A 23,848-nucleotide genomic window follows, 5' to 3' on the forward strand; every position below is an offset into this window, starting at 1 on the left:
GGACCTCCACATATGTAAGTATGTGTGATGTGGGTTTGGGTGGAGTACGAAGTGAGGTGTGTATGCTGACAACCTACTCATTGTCATATGTACTGATTGGTGTGTGAGAGAGCATAGATTCAAGGTTTTTAGTATAGTTGCATCTCTTACATGTTGAGTTTTTGTGGACTAAGAGTAGAAGGCTGCCGGTGAATATGAGGTATTTGTTACACTGCCTCAGGATGCTTATGTCAACCAAGCTGGCAGGAGAAACTGTGGGAAATTGTCTGTCCATAGTGTTAGGTACATTTGTATGGTCAGGAAAAGAGGTCGCACAACGGCTAGTGGTTGACAGGTGTGTTGATACCTCTGAGGGTAGGCATAGTGTTCCACCTGACAGTAGAGCAGGGCTGTGAAAAACCTATGGAGGACCACAAGCTAAGAACTAAGGGAAAATTTAGCAAGCACAACGTTTGTGTCTATAACCACCAAAGGTGACCACCTCTACATGGTAGTGCACGATGGTGCACTACATACAAACAAGCAGATACTGGAGCCTAAATAAAACAGGAAATAACCCTTTTAACTCAAACTACCCAGTAAGGATGCTCCTTCTGAGCTCTAGTCCAATCACCTTGATTAGGTGGGACCCAAACAGCACTCTCCTCCCACAAGAGTGCAGAAGGGCCTTCTCCAAAAAAGATGGCTTGAATTTGATGCTCAGAAAATACAAAACAGACTCAGAAATTGAAAAACTGGAACTGGGCTATGCTAAAGCTGAACTAGTAGAGTATATAGTAAAATGTGACAAAAACAGTTCAGATAGTTCAAATAGACAGTATAATGCAAATACAAATTAAAAGTGCAATATAAGAGCAAAAACAGGCACTTATAGTTACTTGGAAGCAACAGATGCCTGAAATCTTTCAGTATCTCAGTGAAGAACTGGTTTTAGTTCTCAAGTGATACCAAACTGTCTAGGTTCAGCAAGTCTGAATCTAGCCTATACTATAAACTGCAGAAGTATTAGAAATCTCAAGTGCATAAAATCACAGCCACAACAGAAAAAAAAAAAAAAAAGAGTTTAAATAAAGCAGCAATTCATTAGAAAACTGTTCACAAAGTACAATGTAGGCTTTACAAATACTTATTTTTCAGTTGGCTTTGGTGTTCAAATGATACCAAACAGGTATGAGTCAGTCTAGATTCAGCAAGCTTGAATCTAGCCTATGCTATAAAATGCAGAAGTACTAGAAATTCAAAGTGTAGAAAATAATAGTCGCAACAGCAAAAAAAGCTTAAATAAAGCAGCAATTCATTAGAATACTCCCACAAGAGTGTAGATCACAAACCTTCCTAGTGTGAAATAACTGATGTTAAGTTGTCTATCTCGCCTTCGTTCTTGCTGGTTGGGATCGGAGCCGATCCTCGGCTCAGACTCAGCCATCTTCTATAGCTCGAGAGCTGTTTACTGGCTCAAGGCTACCCCTTATCCCATGATGCCTAGCGCTAGCCACCCAGATCTCGTGTGCCGCTTCAGCTGCAAGGTGTCGTTTTCTGGCTCAGGCTCGTATAAAGTTTCTTTATTAGAACTCTTTTACTAGAAATAGTTTTTTTCCTAGGGGTTTTTATTACTTTTTAGTTTTATATTTATTTTGTTAGCTAAGTGTGTATTTGTAGCTTCCTTCCCATCCCTTTAGAACTCGTTTAATTTAGAGAGTTCTCCCTCCCCCTCCTTACTCCTGTCAGGTTAGCTGTTTAAGTTAGAAGCTTTCCTTCTATCTTCTTTATAGGCTAGCCATTTGAGTTAGAGGCTTTCCTATTTAAAAAAAAAAAAAAAAAAAAAAAACTTTAGCTTTAGTCTGTCTGTAGTGTACTGTGTTTTTTCTCTTTAGACTGTATTTTGATTGGTAGCTATTGTTGTAATTTTTGTTACAGAATGTCCAAAGAATCCAAGGTGTCTGGGTTCAAGAAGTGTGACTCATGCTGTCAGAAGATGTGACAGGTGGGCACACTTCTTGCGTCTATTGTTTAGGCGCTGTGCACCTGCAGGACTCTTGTTCTATCTGCCATGCATTTAGTCCAAGAGTTCTGCAGGAACATAAGAATAAGCTTAGTCTTAGGGGCCTTTTAAAGCCCTAGGATTCACCGGCCAAGACTCAGCCTGTGAAATCCCCTAAATCCACCAAATCATCAGCTCTAAGTTCGGAGCCATCTTTGGTTCAGTCACTACCTGCTACTTCGGTTCTGGCTGGAACCAATAAGACTATTTCCCCGTCGGCTCCATCAGAAACTTCATAGCCTTTGAGGAGCCACAAGAGGCTGAGGTCCCCTTCTCTGGAATCAATACATTCAGCTCCTTGGTCTCCCCTGCTGCAAAGTGAGCGCAGTCACAGATCTTCTCACTCCTCTCGATCCTCTAGGCTCTCAGATTACGACGTGGAGAGAGTGGTCAGTAGGTTGCTAAAGTCGCAGGCACTTGCCAAGATGTTGTCCAGCCCTCCTCAACAGGTGTCAGCTCCATCCACTTCTATCTATCCTCCTCCTCCGACTCCATTGAGCTCAGAGCCTGAGTTCGTTGGGGTTCGAGTAGTGGAACCGTTGGCTCCGATAACTTTATCTCCTTCGGTTCCTTCATTGGCTTCGATTCCCTCAATGGTACCACCCATCGAGGGATCTGGGCACCGGAGCTCCCTCATTGGCTCAGAGGGTCGAGTGGCATCAGACCCTTGTTTGAGCCCGTTCTCCCTCTTGGAGTTTTGGCGCAGGTGAGCTTGGCTCCTACATCGGCCTCTGAGCTGTCTCCCTCGGTGCGGAGAAGGATTCCGATTTTCTCGGGACTGGAGCCTTCTCTGCATCATGGCATGGATGCCTTCGATGTCATGAGGAGTGTGCTGGTCACTGAGTCAGCTCCACTATCGGCCCCACCCGCTCCATCCCCTGTAGTGCCTGTGCCAACCTCTGCTCCTCCTCCAGACCCCAAGTGTGGGGAACCAGCACTCCAGGGCACCCCATTGGGTGTTTCCTCTTCTTTCGAGGCCTCCCCTGAACATTCAGAGGAGCCCCCTCATAAGAAGAAGTGCAAGAGGAAGCACATTGACTCCCCAGAGTCTGTCATTTCGGATACAGACTTAGATGATTTGGAAGGGTCCCCGAGATCTCCCTCTGAAGATGTTTCCTTTTCGGACATCCTCGAAATACTAAAGCAGAGGGGGAACTGGAATCCCCTAGCCCCTACCGAGGATGAGTCTGTATTCCTGGATTCGTTCGGTTCCCGACCTTCCACCTCCTGGGTTTCATCGCCTTTCGATCCACTTATGTCCATGCTGGCTTGAAAGGCTTGGTCAGCCCCAGATACAGTGGAACCAACTCCGAGGAGACCTGGCAAGTTCATCACAGCACCCCATGATAAGCAGTTCCTTACCAAAGGTGTTCCTGTTGATGCCATGGTGGTAGCAGCAGCCACCAAAAAGGAGTTAGCGGAAACCTCTTCATCTGTCCATCCTGCTGACAAGGAGTCTAGGACCATGGACAGATACAGGAAACAAATGTTTGCTTCAGTGACCTTTTCTATGAGGTCACTAAACTACTTATGCCATTTTACCCGGTTTCCGAGGGATCTCCTTAAAGAGCTCGGAGATACAGTTCAAGATCTATCAACTGAGGGGGCTCAAGCTAAAGTGGCTTCCCAGCTGGCGACCCTTATTTCTGTAGTCAACTCCTCCATGAGGCTCATTTCTTATGCAACCGATGGTGCGAGTAGAGCCACAGATACGGGTGTGGCCCTTAGGAGACATGCATGGATGTGGCTGTGTAACTTTGCGGAACCCTTTAGAGCATCATTCACTGACACCCCCTTTGACGGTTCCTTTCTTTTTGGACCACAGGTGACAGACACTTTGACTAGGTGTGAGCAAGAAGGCAAGACTCTCTCTGCCATAGGAGTCCATTTTTACACTCCTTCCAGACCATACCCCAAGGGTCAGAAGAGTGGTAAAATGTAGTTCTGAAAATCCTAGGGAGTCTCGCCTGACACACGTAGTGATATTTCCTCCAGGGGCAGAGGGGGAAATAACAACAATAGATGCCACCCATGTGGCAGAGGGGGTCCGCAGAACCAGGGCAACAGAGAATCCTTCTCTGAGAAGCCCTTTCAGCATCCTTGAAGGGTTGCCCAGCTGCCCGCCTCTGGAGGCAGTTGGCAGAAGACTTTCACTGTACCCAAAAGCCTGGCAAAATTTAACGCAAGACAAATGGGTACAGTCAATTATATCTGGAGGTTACAAAATTCCCTTCTCAAAACCCCCCCTTGCCGTCAAGCAAACACCTTCCAGATGTTCCACCCAATCTGAGGGACCAAGCAGTCATAGAAGTTTCAAGACTGATAAAAAGAGTCATCCAGGAAGTCCCGGCAGACCAACACTGATCCGGAACTTACTCAAGGTTCTTTTTGGTACCAAAAAAAACAGGGGACTGGAGACCGATTCTGGATCTCAGCAGACTAAACAAGTCCGTTCAAAGAACAAAGTTTCAGATGGTCACGCTACAGCCCATTCTACCCTTTCTGGTTTGGGATAATTGGATGTGCTCCATAGCTCTTCAGGATGCGTACTACCACATCAAAATGGACAGGCACTCCAGGAGATTCCTTTGTTTCCGGCTGGGAGCCAGTCATTACCAGTTCAGAGCTCTGCCCTTTGTTCTCACCACAGCCCCCAGGGTGTTCACCAAATGTATGGCAGTGGTCACGGCTCACCTGAGACATCAAGGATTCCAGGTGTTTCCATATCTAGATGACTGGCTCCTCACTGCTACTACCAGGCATCAACTTCTGCAAGCCAGGGACTACACTATCACAGTCTGCTCCCAGATAGGCATTACAATAAACTTCAAAAAATCTGCCTTGTTGCCCTGTCAATCTGTCACCTATATAGGAGCAGACATAGACAAAATAGAACATGTCCGCAAGACTACCACCAGAAAGGGTGTCTACAATTCGCCAGCAAGTACAAATTCTAATGCAGAGCAAAAGGATCCATGTCAGGTTCATCCTTCAAACTCTGGGTTCCATAGCAGCGGCAATTCTTGTAATTCCACTGGCCCGCTTTTACATGAGGATCCTTCAGTGGCTTCTGTTCACACAGTGGTCTTTCCAACAGCTGCCCATGTCTCACATGATCATAATTACAGAAGCATGCAAAAGGCACCTTTCCTGGTGGATGGTCTCCTCACTAGTGACTCAGGGCAGACCCTTCATTCAGCCCCCTCCGGTTGCCATGGTGACCATGGATGCCTCCCTGATAGGGTGGGGTGGCATTATCAGGGCAGGACAGTCCAAGCCACTTGGCAGCCTCACGAGTACCACCTGCATATAAACGTCCTAGAAATGAGAGCCGTGCTCCTAGCGTTGCAAGCTCTTCAAGACTCTTTCCCTTCTGGGACCATTGCAATTCAAACGGACAACATGTCAGTTGTCTGGTACATCAACAAGCAGGGCGGAACCAAGTCCTACCCCCTATGTTGAGAAGCACTCAGACTCTGGCAGTGGGCGATTTCTTCCGAACGATTTCTGATTGCGATGCACATCCCTGGGAGGTCCAACGTCATAGCGGACAGGCTCAGCAGAGCTATTCTCATGCCTCATTTGTGGTCTCTGAATCAGGTAGTTGCAGATCTGATCTTCCTCAAATGGGGACAGCCTTGCTGTGATCTTTTTGCCACCCCCTTCAACAGCAAATGCAGCAACTACTTCTCCCTTCTTCCGCTTCCAGGTCACACACCCACAGATGCTCTAGTCCACGATTGGCCTCAGGGACTTCTTTATGCCTTCCTTCCATTTCCCCTCATACCGAAACTCATACAGAAAGCAATATCGTTGAGTTGCAAAATGATCCTCATTGCCCCGTACTGGCCTCGAGAGATATGGTTTCTGTTCCTGCACCATTACCTTCTCGATCAGCCCTGGACTCTGGATCCGATTCCAGACCTACTGATTCATCAATCAGGTGGGCTGAATCAATCCCTCCAAACACTCCAGCTCACAGCTTGGTTGCTCCACTTCCAACCTTAGCCAGGCTTCCCAGCATTTCCCGTGCTGTGCATGAGATTATTGTCTCCTCTCACAAGTCCACAACTAGAAAGACTTATGCTAGCAAATGGAAACGTTTTTCTTGTTGGGCAGAGGCTAGGAACGTAGATCCTTTTTCAGCCCCAGTCCACAAAATATTGGAGTTCCTAGCACAACTTTTTTCATCCTGGGTCCGCTTCTGCTACTGCTTCAGGGTTCAATTGGCAGCCATTTCTAACTTTCATGTTGGGTTGTCTAATTCAAACATTATGTCTCATAAGCTTTGTAAAGCCTTTTTAAGAGGGACTACTCTCCTTAGACCTCCAGTGAGAGATCCCCCTCCTCCTTGGGACCTTAATTTGGTACTAACCTCCTTAATTATGCCCCCCTTTGAACCTGCAGCATCCTGCTCCATTAAGTTTCCATCTTGGAAAACACTTTTTCTGGTAGCTATTACTTCAGCCAGACACATCTCTGAACTTCAGGCACTATGTGTTCATCCTCCATACTTGGTTTTTCATAAGGACAGGGTTGCTCTGAGGACTAATCCCTCATTACTTCCGAAAGTCTGCTCAGAAAACAATTTAAACCAATCTATAGATCTTCTTGTGTTTTTCCCTAACCACACCAACAAGGCAGAATACAAATTACACCAACTGGACATTCATAGACAATTGCATTTTACTTGCATAGGACTAAGGATATAAGGAAGTCGGACCAACTATTCCTTTCCTACGCTCTAGGCAAACAAGGTCTCCCAGTTTCTAAAGTGATCTTATCCAGGTGGTTGTCTCACATTATTACTTTCATTTATCAATTGAGAAACAAAGAGTTGCCTATCAAACCAAAAGGTCATTCTACTAGGGCTTTGACTACCTCTGTAGCCTTCCAGTCTAGGTTGCCCATGGATTCTATCTGTGCAGCTGCTACATGGGCAAATCCTCATACCTTTATTTCTCATTACAAGCTAGATATGGTCTCCAGGAGCAGAGCTGACTTTGGTTCCACTGTTTTGAAGAGTCTGTTCCAGTGAGCTGCCCAGGATTGTAGGTGCTAGGGATGCTGTCCCAACCAGCAAGAATGAAGGCGAGATAGACAACTTAACATAAAGAAGTTATGTACCTACCATAATGTTCCATGTTAGTTGTCTTCATCTCACCTTCTTTCTTGTGTCCCACCCTCCGTCCCCCTGTCCTATTGGATCGAGCAGAGTTTTGGTTTCACTGGCTGAGTGTTCTCTGGTTTGTTTCCTCTACTGACTGAGAGAGTATGACATGTATGCTCAACCTGTTTGTTTGAACAGGTTGATTCTCTGGCTATGTCTGGGGTTAGCTATTACAAATGAGATATGAGTAGCTAACGCTAGGCATCATATGATAAGGGGTAGCCTTGAGCCAGTAAACAGCTCTCGAGCTATAGAAGATGGCCGAGTCAGAGCCGAGGATCAGCTCCGATCCCAACCAGCAAGAAAGAAGGTGAGATGAAGAAACTAACATGGAACATTATGGTAGGTACATAACTTCTTTTTCTAGAACCCAAGAGCTCAAACTGGAACCAAGTCACTTAGAATAATAGGCACAATAAGCCTTCATCAGCAATTCCCAGCTTAGAAGGGTGTAGGCCACACTCTCTCACCACAAGAGTCTGGACCACAAACCTTCCTAACGTAAAATAACTGGTTTTGGAGTCCAAGTGTTTAAGCCACAACTAAAACACTTCAGAATAACATTAACATTAAGCCTAAAACTAGCAATTTCCAGATTAGAAGGGTGTAAGCTATCCTTTCCTGCCACAAGAGTTTAGACCACAAATCTTCCTAATGTAGAATGACTGGTATGGAACCCAAGTACTTAAACCAGAATAAAGACACTTAGAATAACAGGCACAATAAGCCTTCACCAGCCATTCCCAACTTAGAAGGTGTAGGCCACACTCTCATGCCACAAGACTCTAGACCACAAACCTTCTTAATGTAAAATAACTGGTTTGGAGCCCAAGTGCCTAAACCAGAACTAAGACAATTTTAGAATACCAGACATACTAGGCCTTTAATCAGCAATCCCCAGCTTAGAAGGGTGTAGGCTATCCTCTTCTGCCACAAGAGTTTAGACCACAAATCTTCTTAATGAAAAATAACTGATTTGGAATCCAAGTGTTTAAACCAGAACAAAGACACTTAGTACAACAGGTCCAATAAGCCTTCACCCAGCAATTCCCAGCTTAGAAAGGCAGAAGCTACCCTCTCCTTCTACAAGAGTGTAGACCACAAACCTTTTGTTAATGTAAAATAACTAGCCTGAAGCCCAAGTACTTAAACCAAAACTAAGAGGCTTAGAATAACAGTTACAATTTAATCAGGTTACTAACAAGCAGTAATAAATGCAGCAGAATAAATGTAATTGAACACTTTTAAGAACAAACAGCAAAAGCAAAATAAAGTTATAAAGTAGGAAGAAACACAAATTCAGTAAAAGCAGCTGAATAACGTGTATTTTTTTTAGTTAATTAATAAACTAAGGGATGTTCCTTCCCAAATGATCTCACTGTACTTAGTAGAATGACCTGATGCGATGGCACTGGAAGGAGTTTCCAATATCAAATTAACAGTAGCGGCGGGCAACTCAAAAGCCACCACGTTTTAAGAATACAACAACAACAGTTGGGCAGGTGTGTGGGAAAAATAAAATGGAGGCAAAGATAAGAACAGAAATAAGGATTCCAGCAATACCAAGAATCCTTGGAAATAAGTTTACTAACCCTGCAAAACTTAGAAATATTTTGGCAAACTCAGAACAGCTTTTGTACACCACTGTTAAAACAACCTAAGAGCAGTACAGTAGTTGGAGATTCTTTAACAAGTACAGGCTGAAAAGCACTGATAAATTCAACCAACTATATAAATGCAGCACATAATTGTTAAATATCACTGAAACAGTTAGAGCAAGTGCAAAAAATATACTTATATCAGCTTTGTATTTCCAGATGGTTTTAGAGGAAATCCAAATATTGCAGCCACAGGTGAACAGCCAGGGGTAAGGAAGCTCTGAATAAAAGAGTAGAATCTTACAAAATGTAATTCTTTTATACCAGCAAGATGAAATACTTTTCTAAAGTTAAACCTTCAGGCCAATTAGATAAAAACACAAAAAAATATTCACCAGTGGTTCCCACCTAAATAAAATGGAGACAGAGATCAGAGAAGAAGTAAGGCTTCCTGCAATATCAAAAATCCTTGGAAATAAGTTCACTAACCTTGTGAACTGTTCACAATACACAAAAACATTGCAAAACTTAGAAATATTTTGGCAACCTCAGAACAACTTTTGCAGAGTACTATTTATTTTACATTTATTTTTTATTTTTTATTTTACATTTGTTGACCAGGCTAGTCTAGCTGGATTTATTTCCATTTTCAGTAGAGGCCCGGGGAGAAAAGCTCCACACAAAATACAACAATATTAAATGTTAGTAATAAGCTAATTATTAACAAAATCTAACAAAAAGACAAGCCACACTAAACTCAAGTAGACAAAATGACAGAGTCAGATTACAGAGCTTATTAATTAATGGAATAAAGTGGACACCAAAATGATAGCATGTAATAAAAGAAAGATATTGGAGTACAAGAGTCAAGAAGAAAAGAGGGAGTAACACAAAAGTTAGAAGAGAGGAAGAGGGAGTAGAACAGTCATGAAAAGAGGGAGTAACACAAAAGTTAGAAGAGAGGAAGAGGCAGTAGAACAGTCGAAAAGTGAAAAGTCAAAAGAGAAGACAAAGAGAAGAGAGGGGAGAGAAAGAGAGGAGTTGGTCTAAGCAAAGAAGGAGTCCAGAAGGCACAGGGTAATCTTGGTAGTAACTTAACTGATGAGTTAAACATAAGAGTAGATGAAACGATAGGGGTAGAGTGAAAAAAGTTAGTCAGGTGTACTACAAGAACAAAGCCAGTGATTTTGGAAGTACAGTTTAATTTTATGTTTGAAGAGAGGTAAAGAAGTGATCAGTGTTATATCCCTAGGTAAAAGATTCCATATTCTACCTACAGATATAGTGAATAGAGAGTCGCCAGCTGAGTTGTTGGACTTTATAGATCTGGCCAAGAGTTTACAAGAGGATCGAAGGGACGTAAGATTGCTATAAGGGATAAAAAGTTGTGAGAGTATAGGGGTGTTATCAGGTTGGTGCAGTATTTTATGGGCAATAGTGAGTTGTGAGATTACAAGACAGTTTTGTAGTTCTAGCCAGCCTAAAAGTTTCAAATTAAGACAGTGATGGGTTCTGAAGGGGTTACCAGTGGCAAAGCGGGCAATATTGTTATAGCAAGTAGCTAGTTTATTTAGGTTAGCTTTCTTGAGGTTAGTGAAGATTGGAGAGGCATAAAAGAGAGTGGATGTAAGATGGGAGTGGGCGATAGTAGCTCTAGTAGATGGGGTTAGAAAAGGTTTAATACGGTATAAGGATCCTATTTTTCTGTTAACTGATTTGATGGTGTTGTTGATGTGTTGATCAAAAGTGAGATTATTATCGATGGTTATTCCTAACAGTTTAGTTGTAGAGTCAGGAGAGATGACAGTGGTGTTGTTTGAACTATTAAAACAACAACCTAAGAGCAGGATAGTAGATGAAGTTTCTTTAACAAGTACAGGCTGAAAAGCAGTAATAAATTCAACAAAATATATAAATGCAGCACAGAATTGTTAAATATTACTGAAACAGTTAGAGTAAGGGCAAAAAATATACTAATATCAGCTTTGTATTTCCAAATAGTGTTAGAAGCAATCCAGGTCTTGGAGACACAGGTGAGCAGACAAGCATAAGGAAGCTCTGAATAAAAGAGCAGACTCTTAGAAAATATAATTCTTTTACACCAGCAAGATGAAAGACTTTTCTAAAGTTAAACCCTCTGGCCAATGTCACTGAAACAGTTAGAGCAAGTGCAAAACATATACTTATATCAGCTTTCTATTTCCAGATGCTTTCAGAAGCAATCCAAATTTTGCAGTCCCAGGTGAACAGCCAGGCAAAAGGAAGCAAAATGCTATTTAAGTTAATGCTGAAGCTAGGTGATCTTTCCAACCAATTAAAAGACACACAGTAACATGTTATCAAGAAATCAGCCTACAAGAAACAATAAATGTAAAACATATACAATAAATAAATGCTGAAATTAAACATGTGACTTGGAGTAATTCAGAGATTGTACTATAGAAACTAATACTCTTACAGAGTATTTCAATTAAATTAATTATGTCTTGCTTATATGCCAAGGTGTTCTGTATGCCACAGCTTCTCTGTGGGTAAAACTGCAAGGAACTGATCCACTGATACTGTAGATTTATAAACTACCATATGCATTTAATTCAATAAACTCTCTCAACACACCTGATGTGATACGAGTATAAAATATTTGTATGTCAGAATTTGAGGTCACTGTAATAATCTCCCTTGGAAAATATCTAACAAATAATATTAATGTTAGTCTCCCCAGGGATAAAAGACGTTCAGTCTTCAAAAAAAAAAATTGTTGAGAATGAAACTTCTAACAATAAAATTTAGGATAATTTAAACAGTGAGTTTTAATTGTCATGCTGTGTGAAGAAGTATCATTAATGTTTGAGAAAAGAAGTGTTTTTTTTTTTAATAAAGCCTATGTGTTCTAATATTATTTTTACATTTTGGCCACATTCACAGACTAGTTCTTTCTTTTGCTTAAAGAATTTTTCATTGCATGCAAAATTTATTATTCAATATTTTTCTAATGAGGCGCATAGGAAACCTATGCCAGCCACATCTAGGGAGGAATCATGAGATATAAACTTGTTTAAAAAGAGCCTAACAGCTTCTGTGGTTAACATACCATTCATTTTTAATTCAGTGATTTAACACATTCAGTAACATAGAAAGTGGCATTGACAATTGTAGGTGTTATGCTGACAACTGCTTTTAATTTACTGTCTACAAATAATGTCAGAAGCTCTGTTCTGGAACCTCTGGAACACGCCATGGACATGAATAGGGGATTTAACTGTTTTATGTAGTTTGTGTGTACCAAAAAAATTAACTATTACAAGGCTTGGAAACTTTTAAGCAGTTATGCAATGTGACAAATGTAAATGTGCTGATTAATTCATTAGTTAACACAAGATCCATGCTTTTATAAGCAGCACTACTCTCTGAAATATCTCATCCAGATAAGTTTTTCTTTCTTTCTATCACCTAAAATCATCATTATTTTGTTAAGGTAGTTATTTGTATACATTACTTTGATTTCTCTCACCAAGCCTTCGTGAATCTTAAAAATGGTTACCCATTTTCCCCATAAAATCTTTCTTTGCCCTGGTTTCACTTGCTGTCACATCTGTGTCACTGCTAGACAGGGGCACAGTAAACTAATTCTATTATATAAGGGGTCCTCCACTGTGTCACTACTAGACAGAGGCACAGTATTCTAAATCTATTCTGTGCATTTTTGTACCATTTCATGGGGTGGCGAAAGCCACATCACTATGGCTAGGCTTACAAATTACCCAGGGCAGATAGCCTAGTACTAAACTATGAAACTATGAAACTATTACCCACACACCCCCAATTCTAGTAGTAATCTCAGCCTCCTCCAGGGATCTACCTTGGAAGCTCTCCACATAGTCGTCTATCTGGTACGACAGTGCTTAATTTATCCTAAATGTTAACGGCAAACTCTGAACCCTCACACAGTCACACACACATATATACACACACACACACACACACACACACACACACACACACACACACACACACACACACACACACACACACACACACACACACACGCACGCGCACGACACACACACATACACACACACACACATATATGCACAAAGTGCTGCTATACTGATTGTCAGTATGATGCACAGCTATTTCAAATGCTTTATCTGCAACTCATCTCTGCAAACACTCTAACAGGTAGAACAGTTTTAATCTGCAACACCTCAACAATAGCTTGATGCACGGACAGTTGATGTTAACCTCACCTCCCACCTTCTCTGATAAGCATATGTCATGTCCCAGCCTTTGCATTTTCTACAGGGCACCCTTGTACTGTGCTTTACTCATCAACCTCTGTGAAATGCATATACTAGTGAGATGCATAATGATTTTTTGCACCTCAGTAGCATTGCTTTGGGATGTCAGTTCAAAATAGTGCACTGACTCATTTGTACAGTTGGGCTCCATGCTGTATGCTTTCCATAGGAAATTCGCATCTGCCTCTTGAACTAACTTATCAACATTATGGACAGCAATGACTGAAACCTCTACAGAGTTTTGATGACCTAGCCCCTTGAATCATAGGGATAATAAAAAAAAACAGACTTTCTTTCAGAAGAAAAGTCAGTAAAAGGCAAATGGGATACACCAAAGGTATAATGCACTGGCAGACATAAACCTGGAATCCTTTAACTAGCAAGAAGTTACGTGAGTAGAGAAAGCAGCAAGTGTACATTATATGCAACGCTTAGTATTTGCTGCAGTGAATTCAGCAAATATTAAAGTAACAAATGAAATAGTTCACCGAGACAAAATAATCTACAGAAGAACCTACCTTTATAAGTTCAAGAACTGTGCATCCGGGGGCTGTTTTACAGCTTTGTTTACAGCACTCAAACTTGCCTTCAGTAAAGAATTTGCAGTGATATTTCAGCATTACATCAAGTGGAGTCAAAATCTCTGAAAAATGCAAAGCACAGTTATCAACTAAAAATGTAATCTCAAACAAATGATCATTTGACATTAGATTAGTCACTTAGGGATTGTAAATAAAAGTGAGCATAATAAGGGCAGTAAGTCTTAGTTCCAACAGTTAACGGAAAATGAAGAAAAAAATACAATATGATTCTAGTGCAGAGCAAAGACCCCAAGCAGACGTATCAATAAAAATAAGAATACTAATGTAAGACAGGCATAGTGTAAAGTCAAACAACAGAGGAAATTATGTGCTTTGTTACTCTAGGTGCATGAGTTACGCTGCAAAGTCCTGGCTCAGTACCATAATGATGTCAAGGAAGACAGGCAGGACAGGAACATCCAGGAAGATTGGATACTACGTCCACATGTTTTTGTTTGCTGACTGCAAAGGGAATAGAAAACATCCCTGTAATAAAAAATTATTTCAGAGTACAGAAGGGAGACAGATCTGTTTTCATGCAGACACAGAAAGAAAGACACACAGGAAAGGAAAAACGCAGATAGAATGCTACACGCACATGCATAAGATAAAACATGCATGAAACAATTTAAATAACATACTTGGAAATTAAGGCAAATCTAGCCCTTCTGTTTCGGTGCTGTCAGTGTCTCACTAGAAATAGAACTGACTCTTTATAAGGAGGGCATTTAAACGTGGTACTGTACTGAGAATAGAGACTGCAACAGTGTGGGCCTAAAACCTGGTGCAGAACCAGGATTTTTTAGAAATAACCCGACTGGATTTGAGTTTCACAGGATTTACCCATAGTTGGCATGGTTTGATCATGATGGTAAAGTCTGAGTAACCTAATAAACCCAACCATTAGTAAATCATGTGATACATGCACGCAAGAGTGGATTGCTGCAATTATACAATGGCATTATTTAAGAAAGGTAATTGTTTACTTTTCTTAAATAATCTCTTTGTATAATGGCATTTAGTGCTATTCTGCCTTCTTTACCATTTACTGATGTATGGCATATGGGAATGGTATACTTGTATTACTTTGTCTTCTTCTATTTTGCATATTGTGATTTGTTTTCCTTATTCAGTGTTTTACTTGTATTCTGCTTTTAATTGCATATTAAAACTAAGAAAGGCCACAGCTGTGTCTCTTTTGAGTCACACAGAAATGCAACTGTCTTTCTAATTGCCTGCCCCTTATGCTAATTTGATCACAAATCTCCTTCCCTCTCCCCTTTCACCAGCTGTTGTGAGTAAGCACAAAATTATCATTTTGTGAAATCACCCCCCTTCAACTATATACATTTATTGGCCATTCCATGGTATTCCATAGAACCAGAATACAAACTGCCCGCCCCATTTCAATCTATCTTGCACTTTTAAAATTACTGGCTCTCGACTTAGACAGCTAAAGCTTAAGTTACCCCCTCTTTCATATCTAACTGCTTAGTGTACACTGCAGTACTTAGGATATTAACCAATTTTTTCCATCTTGCCTTTTAAATCCGCAACATCTATTGCAAGAGCTCCCACATTCTGCCTCTCAGTAGTTATCTTGGGATTAGTGCCTAGGTTCATAGGTCTATAGGTGTGTACTAGGCTAATGGCCCTGGAGCCTTTACAAGCCTAGCCCATAGGATTACCCTGGCATCATGCCACCTGACCTTAGTTCCCAGTACCTCTGTCAAGTAGAGCCACTGAAGAGATCCCTGAGGTGAATGCTCTATTTCCCATCCACTCATCAAGATTTCTCTTGAAGTAGGCCAGTATGGTGCTCTGTTTGGCATGTATGGGAAGTCTATTCCACAGCATGGGCAGTCTCTGGGTTATGAACCTTTCCCTCCAGAATGTTCTGTTGATTGTGGTACTGAGATTGAGGTCTCTGGAGGATGTAGTGTGGAGGGATGGGATATCTTTAGATGTAGCAATTCTAAAAGAGTTGGGTCAGACATGGCTTTGTAAGTCAAGCAGAGCTTGCCTCTGAGTAGGAGATATGAGACAGAGAATAGTTGGAGTTTTTTGAGTATGTCCAAATAGGAGAAGTGTTTAAGGCCTAGGATCCTCTTTTTGAGGTACTTTTGCGGCCTCTCCGGTTGCTGCAGGTGTCTAGTGAGGTACATGCCAAATGGAGCATTGTACTCAATGGTTGGGCTAATGAGGGAAGAGTAGAGGGAGACAATGACCTCCTTCTTCTAGGATGCAAAACCCATACTAATGAGATGTGCCACATAGAAGGACTTTCTGACCACAGTGGCAATGTGGTGGTCAAAAGAGAGTTTGCTGTCAACCTGTGTTCCCAGATCGCTTATAACGCCTTCTGTGTTCAGTGGAGTACCATCGATGTGGTAATTCATGGGAACTGGGCTTTTCCCAAAGGGGATAATGACACATTTTTGGCACTGAGGTTAAGGCCATGGTTCTGATACCAGTCACTGGTCTCAGTGAGGCCTTTCTGTAGGCTGACAACATTACTTGGGGAGTTAATAATAGCTCCCAACTTGCAATCATCTGCAAACTTTGTCAGCAAGAGTCCCTTCTTGTTGGCCTGGACTTCAGAAAAGTAGATACCAAACAGTAGAGGACCCAGGACCAAACCCTGTGGGGACTCCACTTATGACTGGTCAGCAGTCTGACTTGGAGTCAGCTACTTTCACATTGTGGATTCTATCTGTGAGCCAGAAAGGCTATTTTAGGCTTAGCCAATATCCTGAGGCCAGAATCAAACTTGGTACTTTGTGCTTTTGAGGTGAAAATCTTTATCATTATACCAAACTCATCCCTCTATATGTATATCTTTTGTTTTCTCCAAGTAAGAGAAGGAGCACAGGGACATTATTTCCTGGAGACTGCTGATCACTGGAAAGCCTAATAAGTGCTTCAAAGTGACTGCTTGGAATTTGTGGTTATATTCTGGTCCTGGTGAGAGAAGAAGCAGAGTGCATTAATTCCTGACTGTTTCTTGTTGGGCAGTAAGTGTCTGTGCTTGTTATTCCTGATTGGTCTGGTTTCTATTCAGGACATCTATCAGGAAAAGGCTACAACAAGCCTACAGGCCCTTGCATCATCTATGACAAGACCGTGGATCACCAGACAGGCTGTGGCCTGCTTGTAATCTTGGGATTGGTGCTAATGTTTTGCTTCTGGTGAGAGAAGAAGTGAAGGAGCATTGTATCCCAGCAGAGTGAAGCTGTGGTGAGGCCTGCACTAGTAGTAGCCAGGAAGTAGCCATTCATGCGACCCCCCCCCTCTTTTTTCATTCTTGACAAGCTAATTTTTTTGTTTTTGGCAAGTACTGCTTGATTTGTTTCTAACTTTAGAATAACTGCCTAAATACGTCATCCTTAAATTGTCAGCTTCTACGTATTAGTTTCCCTTCAGACACAGACACCTTGAGTGACAATTTTCCTGTAAAAGCATGATTGAAATTTCACCAGTACTTAGTTGCATAAAGGACAAGTAGTTTGCAGTGACAAGCACTGTCCCAGAGCTCCAAACCTGATCCTCTTGACATTGCTTTATATTCTCACTTCAACTGTCTAATCAATAAAAAAGGGTCTGTTGTCATAGATATGACCTTTTCCACTATCTCCATTACCAGCTGGTGGATATGGGCATCCTAAGGCAATGTAGGAATTGACTCATGTTTACTGACAACCAGTTAATTCTCAAACAAACTTGATATGATATGTGCGAGATGTATTTACACAATGTCACTGGAGGTAAAGCTCTTATATTAAAGTACTTCTAATGTTAATATGGCTGTCAGTAGTACACACACTGCACCCATCACACATGTTTCAAAGCAGACATATAGAGTCATGTATGTTGAAGCACTTAAATGTAACCTTCCTAAACCCCAAAGACCTCCCAGACAAAGAACACATAATAAATACCCCCAGCAGCCTTGAATGAACTCTTTCAAAACAACTCCCATATCAACACATACAGCCACATTTTCTAGAGCTAGCCTGTAAGGCAGGCCATCACACAATCCAACACTCTGGGCATTGGATACTCTGTCATGAGACACACTGATGTCCCTCTCATCAGGCTGAGTAAGGAAAAAGTCATGGTCAGTTGCTTATCAGGTGCTAAGATCTACCACATTACACAGGGGCTCAGGTCATTGGACCACAAATACCAGTATGACTCAGTCCTAATCCATGAGGGTGTAAATGACCCGAGACATACTTCCCTAGATTATATGAAGGGGGACATCATGGATCTCTCAGAATATGTGTCCCAGGCTGATATGAGCCTAGCAATGAGCAGCATTTTACCTTCTACAAGGATGATGCCACAATGATGCCACAATACAGAGAAAATATGGCTGACTTTAATAACGGGCTTAGTTTCTGGTGTCAGTCTAAGGGTTTGCAATATTTGTCAGCATGGAAGGAGATGGTCAACAGTTCATGCTGTTTTGCCAGGGATGGTCTGCATCTCTCCCTTCTAGGACTTTGAATATTAGCTAAAACATAGTCTTCCCCCATAGTCTGCCAAACTGAAGTACTTCAACACAGAAAACCAAGAAAATCTAAAGGTATTACTGCTCAATGTTAGGAGTCTAAACAAAACAAAACTCCACTCCCTAGAAGCTCTCTCCACCCTAGGGAATGGTCACATCTATGCGGCCACTGAGACATGGTTAAAAGCCCCAGAGAGTACACCAACAGTGCATGGTTATAATGTCTTCCACACATTTAGACCAGCTACTACACATATAGGGACTAAAGGTGAAGGTGTCTCGCTTTACATAAAAAAATAAAAATTCATCAAGGCTGGTCAAACAGGACAATGCACTTGAGCTACTCCATGTTTAAATCACCATAGGCAAAAGCCAATACCACTTCCTTGCAAGCTATACATCCCCCTCTATAACCCAGGAAACCCATATCATGTATTTAAACTTACTGGAAACACCCACCATCCAACACAGTACCATATGCATGAGCATCTTTAATTACTACTATTAACTGGGAATCCTATATGACACCAAACACACAGGCACAGAGATTTCTAGATTTTGTAAACACAACCTCCCTGGACCAGATTGTCAATACACTAACCAATGTGTGCAACCATACTAGATCTGGTCCTCACTAATATGGGAAGTGATGCACACCTGTTAATGTAATGTCTTCCCTGGTAAGGTCAGACCACAAAATGGTCTCCTTTCAAGTAAAAATAAAACATGGAACCCCAGCTAAACCTGGAATATTCAGGAACTAATCTAAAGCTAATGTCCTACTATTAAGTGATAGCCTGGCAAAATTTCAACCCCACACAAACCCTGAGAACATTGCTGCCTATGCAGAACTCTTCACAAAAACCCTGTACAAGCATGTTGATAGCTGCATAGAGGCAGCTTTACCCACCAGGAAGCAGTACAGCACTAATTCAGAAAACAAGCCACCCTCGTGGAATCACAAAATCAATAAGCTATATAACAGAAGGAAGAAAATCATGGCAAAAATTAAGAGGTGTTGCACCCATCAGGATAAAAACACTCTCATCAAACTAAACAAACAACTTAGAGGACAAATAAAGTCTACCAAAGCCAAATTTTAGGTAAATTTGGCCTCCCAGGCCAAGGGCAACCAAAAGGCATTCTTCAGCTATGTCCACAACCTCAAAGTTTTGTAACTGGACCCACCTCTACTGAGCCAGAAGATATAGCAAACCTACTGGCCGACAAATTCAGCTCCACCTTTATCCCTCTCTCCTCCTCAACCTTCTCTCAGGAAATAGCATCAAATATAATTCCCCCTGCTATCACTAGGGAACAAGTCCTTAGTGGTCTCTCTAAGGCCAAGAACACTGCATCAATGGGCCCAGACAATATCCCAGGATACCTTCTAAATAGCATGAAACATGACCTATAAGGACCTCTGGAACTGCTATTTAACTGTAACCTCCAAACAGGCTTCATGCTTTATGAATGGAAAACACCAACAGTCACCCCTCTGCACAAAGGTGGGCCATCTACAGACCCTGAAAACTACACACCCATAAGTCTCACTAGTCTTATATGCAAAGCCATGGGAGGAGTTATCATGGAAATGATCAATAATGATACAGTAAACCTCCAGACACTAGACCCAACCTAGTTAGGTTTCATCAAGGGCAGGTCATGCCTACTCAACCTGGTGGACTTCTTTGAGAAGGTCACCAAAGCAATGGATGAAGGCAAATTTGGTTCACACTGCTTACCTTAACCTAGCCAAGACATTTGACACAATACCCCACTCAAGCATTGCTGATAAAGTCAAGAGGTTAGGTGCAGACCCATATGTCACCCACTGGATAGCCAACTGGCTCACAGACAGAACCCAGGAAGTTAGAATTGGGGAGCCCACCTCTACAAAAAGGCCAGCCACAAGAAGAGTCCCTCTGGGATCAGTTCTTGGAACTCTCCTTTTTGGCATTTACTTCCCAAATGTTCTCCAGGAAGGGCTGACACAGAGCAACAACTGGTGTCAGAGCAATGGACTAAAACTAAATGCCAAGAAATGCATAATAGTATCCTTGGGGAAGTCATCCACTCCTGGTAACTATCATATTAATAACACACCCCTTAGAAATGACACAGTAGTCATGGACTTAGGGACATACATAGACAGTACGCTAGGCTTTCACCATCAGATATCTAAAGTAGTGAAGAAATCATTCTATGTTGCACAACTTATAAACAAAGGTATGGCATCTAAGTCCAAGGAAGTAATTGTTCCACTGTTCCACTGTATTCCACATTCATCAGACCTCTTATTGACTACAATGCCCCCTTTGGCATGTACCTAACCAGGCATATCCAACAATTGGAATGTCCACAGAAGTTTCTCACAAAAAGAATACAGGGCATAAGTAACCTGCCCTAACCAGACCATCTCAAGACCATATTCCTGTATTCTGTCTCCTAAAAGTTGTTGAGGGGAGATCAATGCTTGGCATCCAAGGTATTTTCAGATCCCACTCTGATAGACACCCTGGATATCCACAAAACAAACAGCACCATAATTACCCATTCTAAAGACTTAAACCTTTGCTTGTGATATAAATATGACTGCTGGAGAGACAGGTATATATCCCAGAGATTACCCTGTCTCTGGAATAGGCTCCCCATACACGTGAAGCAGAGTTCCTCCCTAACCCAATCCAAGTGGAACAATTTTTCGACAACTGGATGGAGAACAATTTGGCACCTATGTCTCTAATGGACACAGGCAACCTGTAATTAGTTCATCTCCCAAGCCCCTGCTTACACTCATCAAATGTGCCAAAACTTGTCAGAGATTTGAGATACATGGCTAGGCTTAAAAAGACCCTTGTGAGCATTAACCTAGTAAACATCTATGAACCTATGGACCTATATGCATCCCTACGCTTGTACAATTTATCACTCATACAGCAGTTTGTCTCTCGCTTTCTCTCTCTCTCTCTTGTTTTCTTGTTTCTGTTTTATTTTTGATGAAACTGTAATGTCGGGCTTAATCGGAATCATCAGAGGATTTCCTGAAATATTTTAAATTTTACAAGGGATAGATTAAACATATGAAGGAAATGAGGGGGACTTTTTGCTAAGGTCAGAACAGATGAGAGGTAAGGATAACAGAAGAATGATTACTCATACTGACAGTAACTATAGCTTCAAATGACGACTATCTCTCCATAGAACTTACTGCAACTGAATGATTCCCAGTATACTGCTGCACAGATCTTACTACAACAGTATCAGCACTGTATAACCTGCTTCCCATAGTCCAGGCAAATTATGTCCTGTGCAAGAAAACAAAGGGGTCAAGGACTCACCACACCCTAGCAAACTGCTGAAATCCATGCAAAGATAAAACAAAGACACAAAGCAAGGAAAACCTGAAAAACAGACTGATATAATTCAGACTTGCACAGACGATATCAGACACTGAGATCAGAAGTAAAAGGGTACTAACTAAGGTAGCTAAAGTACAATAACCTCAGCAAATCACAATTGTCCTCCTTTGGGCACCACTAAAGATTCTGGCATGCTATCACATCTGTTGCCACTAATAAAATCTTTCCTAAAATGTCCAGAATTTTCCCAGAGGATATTCTATAACAGCTGATAACATTTCCCAGCCTCTGCTGTAACACACAGTTTCAAAACAACCACCTCCCTCCATTACCCTACAGAGAGTCGTTGAATAGCTACAGTTTTATTTCAAATGTGTTACACAAAACAGGTTCAATATCTTCTTGAAAAGCTCAAGGTTGACTGCATAAATTTCATTAAAATTTATCCTAGAGTTTTTTCATCTTGGCTGCTAATATCTCTGCAAACCTATATCGTACATTTTTAATATATACCTAGCAATCAATGACTTACCATACAGCTTTAAGCATGTCCAGAATATTCCACTGCCAAAATCCCCAAATGCCTAAATTGCTAATGACTTCAGCCCTATTGGTAATCTTTGTCCACCAATAAAAACATTGGAGAAACTTCTCTACTAACAGATAATGGACTCCTTCACAAAGTACAACTTTGTCAGCATGGCTTTCTCCTCATAGTACATTCACAGGATCCTACTCTTTCACTATTCAAATCTTCAAAAATATGGACTCAGGATTTCTATCAGGTGTTTTATTCCTTTACCTAAAAGGATCTGAAGAAGCTATATGTGAAAGCACTCATCTGTTTTTACTTATATTTTTTATACTAAAAGTTCATTTTCAATACAGTTTCCAGCCTTCAGCATTTGGATTTTGGATTACTTGTTCTTTTGCTGCCTAGTTGGAACTTTGCAAACTTTGCTCCTGCTCTGTTTGTCTGTGTTTGGAGTCAGCCTGTTTGATATTTTTTGGTACTTTCTTTACTTGCTGGCTCAATTTATTCCCTATGGAGTTCTTCTTGGACTTTACCTAAAAAGAGTTTTCAAAATGGTTGACCACAACCTGCACCTTTACAAATCAAAAATATATGTAAGGCATAAAGTTTGCAACATCCATGTACTAACTTTTGTAATGCAAGCTGTAGCAAAACAGCATGCAAATTTGTTTGTATAACTTCTCTGTCTAGAATACAACACCTGCATTTATAATTTATATGCACACAAAACATCTTTTAAGCCTTGTAAGTTTCCTGACAGTAATCCAGTCTGCACATGTTATCTGCCCTTCTGAATATCAGATTCTTTGCAAGTTCATTGTTGACCACATGAAATGTATTGGACCATATGCAGTTCTTCTTCTTTAACAGAAACAATGTGTACATTTCCTCACCAGAAAATGCAACAAATCCTCACTCACAGCTATATTTTCTTACTTCAGTAAATTACTTAAGCTTTCAAAAACTTGAAAATGTCTGAATTATGTGTTTTGAATTTCAGATGGATTTCTTTAAATGAGTTTAATACACAACAACTATACACAACAACTATTCAAGGTCCACTAATACAAAATCACTCATCCAGAAGACTGAGTGAAAACATGACATGGTTGTTTTAATAAATCAGGAAATCATAAGGCTGCAAAACTGTTATTAAAGCAGCTTCTTTCTGGCTTACCAAAATTTCAAAGTTTATAATATTGCTAGTGCCTGGTGCAACTTGTAATTTTTTTTTCAAGTGTATCTCCTTACAAATGCAGTGCCTGTTTACATTCTGGTTCTTGATAACTATGTTGCCTTACTAAGCAGCGTTATAGCAATTTACATTCCTTTCAGTTGTTTTATTTTTGTCTACATCTACTGAATATAAATTGCTCTGTTAATCACTCCTTAATATACAGTAACTACTGTTATACTATGATAGGAAACATAATTTGGTATGAACACAATAGCTTCTTGTGAAAATGTCCACTCTGTAAAAGTGTGTCCAATATTTCCTAGCTATATTTTGGTAGCAATGATCATAGGTTCATAGGTTCATACTAGGCTATCTGCCCTAGGGCATTTATAAGCCTAGCCAGAGTGTGTTTGGCTTTCGCCACCCATTTTAAATTAATTTTGCTATGCCCTTTTTCGAGGTTAGTATACTGTGCCTCTGTCTAACAGTGACACAGAAGTGATACCGGGGGTAAACCTATGATCTCCCATCCACTCATCAAGATTCCTCTTGAAGAGAGTCAATGAGGGACTC

General features: G+C 41.0%; 1 protein-coding gene across 1 annotated transcript in view; it reads right to left on the reverse strand.

Annotated features, from left to right (window-relative positions):
• The window catches only part of BMX (BMX non-receptor tyrosine kinase), a 1,099,638-nt gene that overhangs the window by 649,452 nt on the left and 426,338 nt on the right, over window positions 1–23,848 (reverse strand). The window contains exon 5 of the mRNA XM_044072793.1: window positions 13,626–13,750. Within this exon, the coding sequence (XP_043928728.1) occupies window positions 13,626–13,750 (125 nt within the window). The remainder of the gene's footprint in view (window positions 1–13,625; window positions 13,751–23,848) is intronic.

The sequence above is a fragment of the Protopterus annectens genome, chromosome 5.part1, assembly GCF_019279795.1.
Source record: "Protopterus annectens isolate FY-2018-M chromosome 5.part1, PAN1.0, whole genome shotgun sequence".
Classification (NCBI taxonomy): Eukaryota; Metazoa; Chordata; order Ceratodontiformes; family Protopteridae; genus Protopterus; species Protopterus annectens.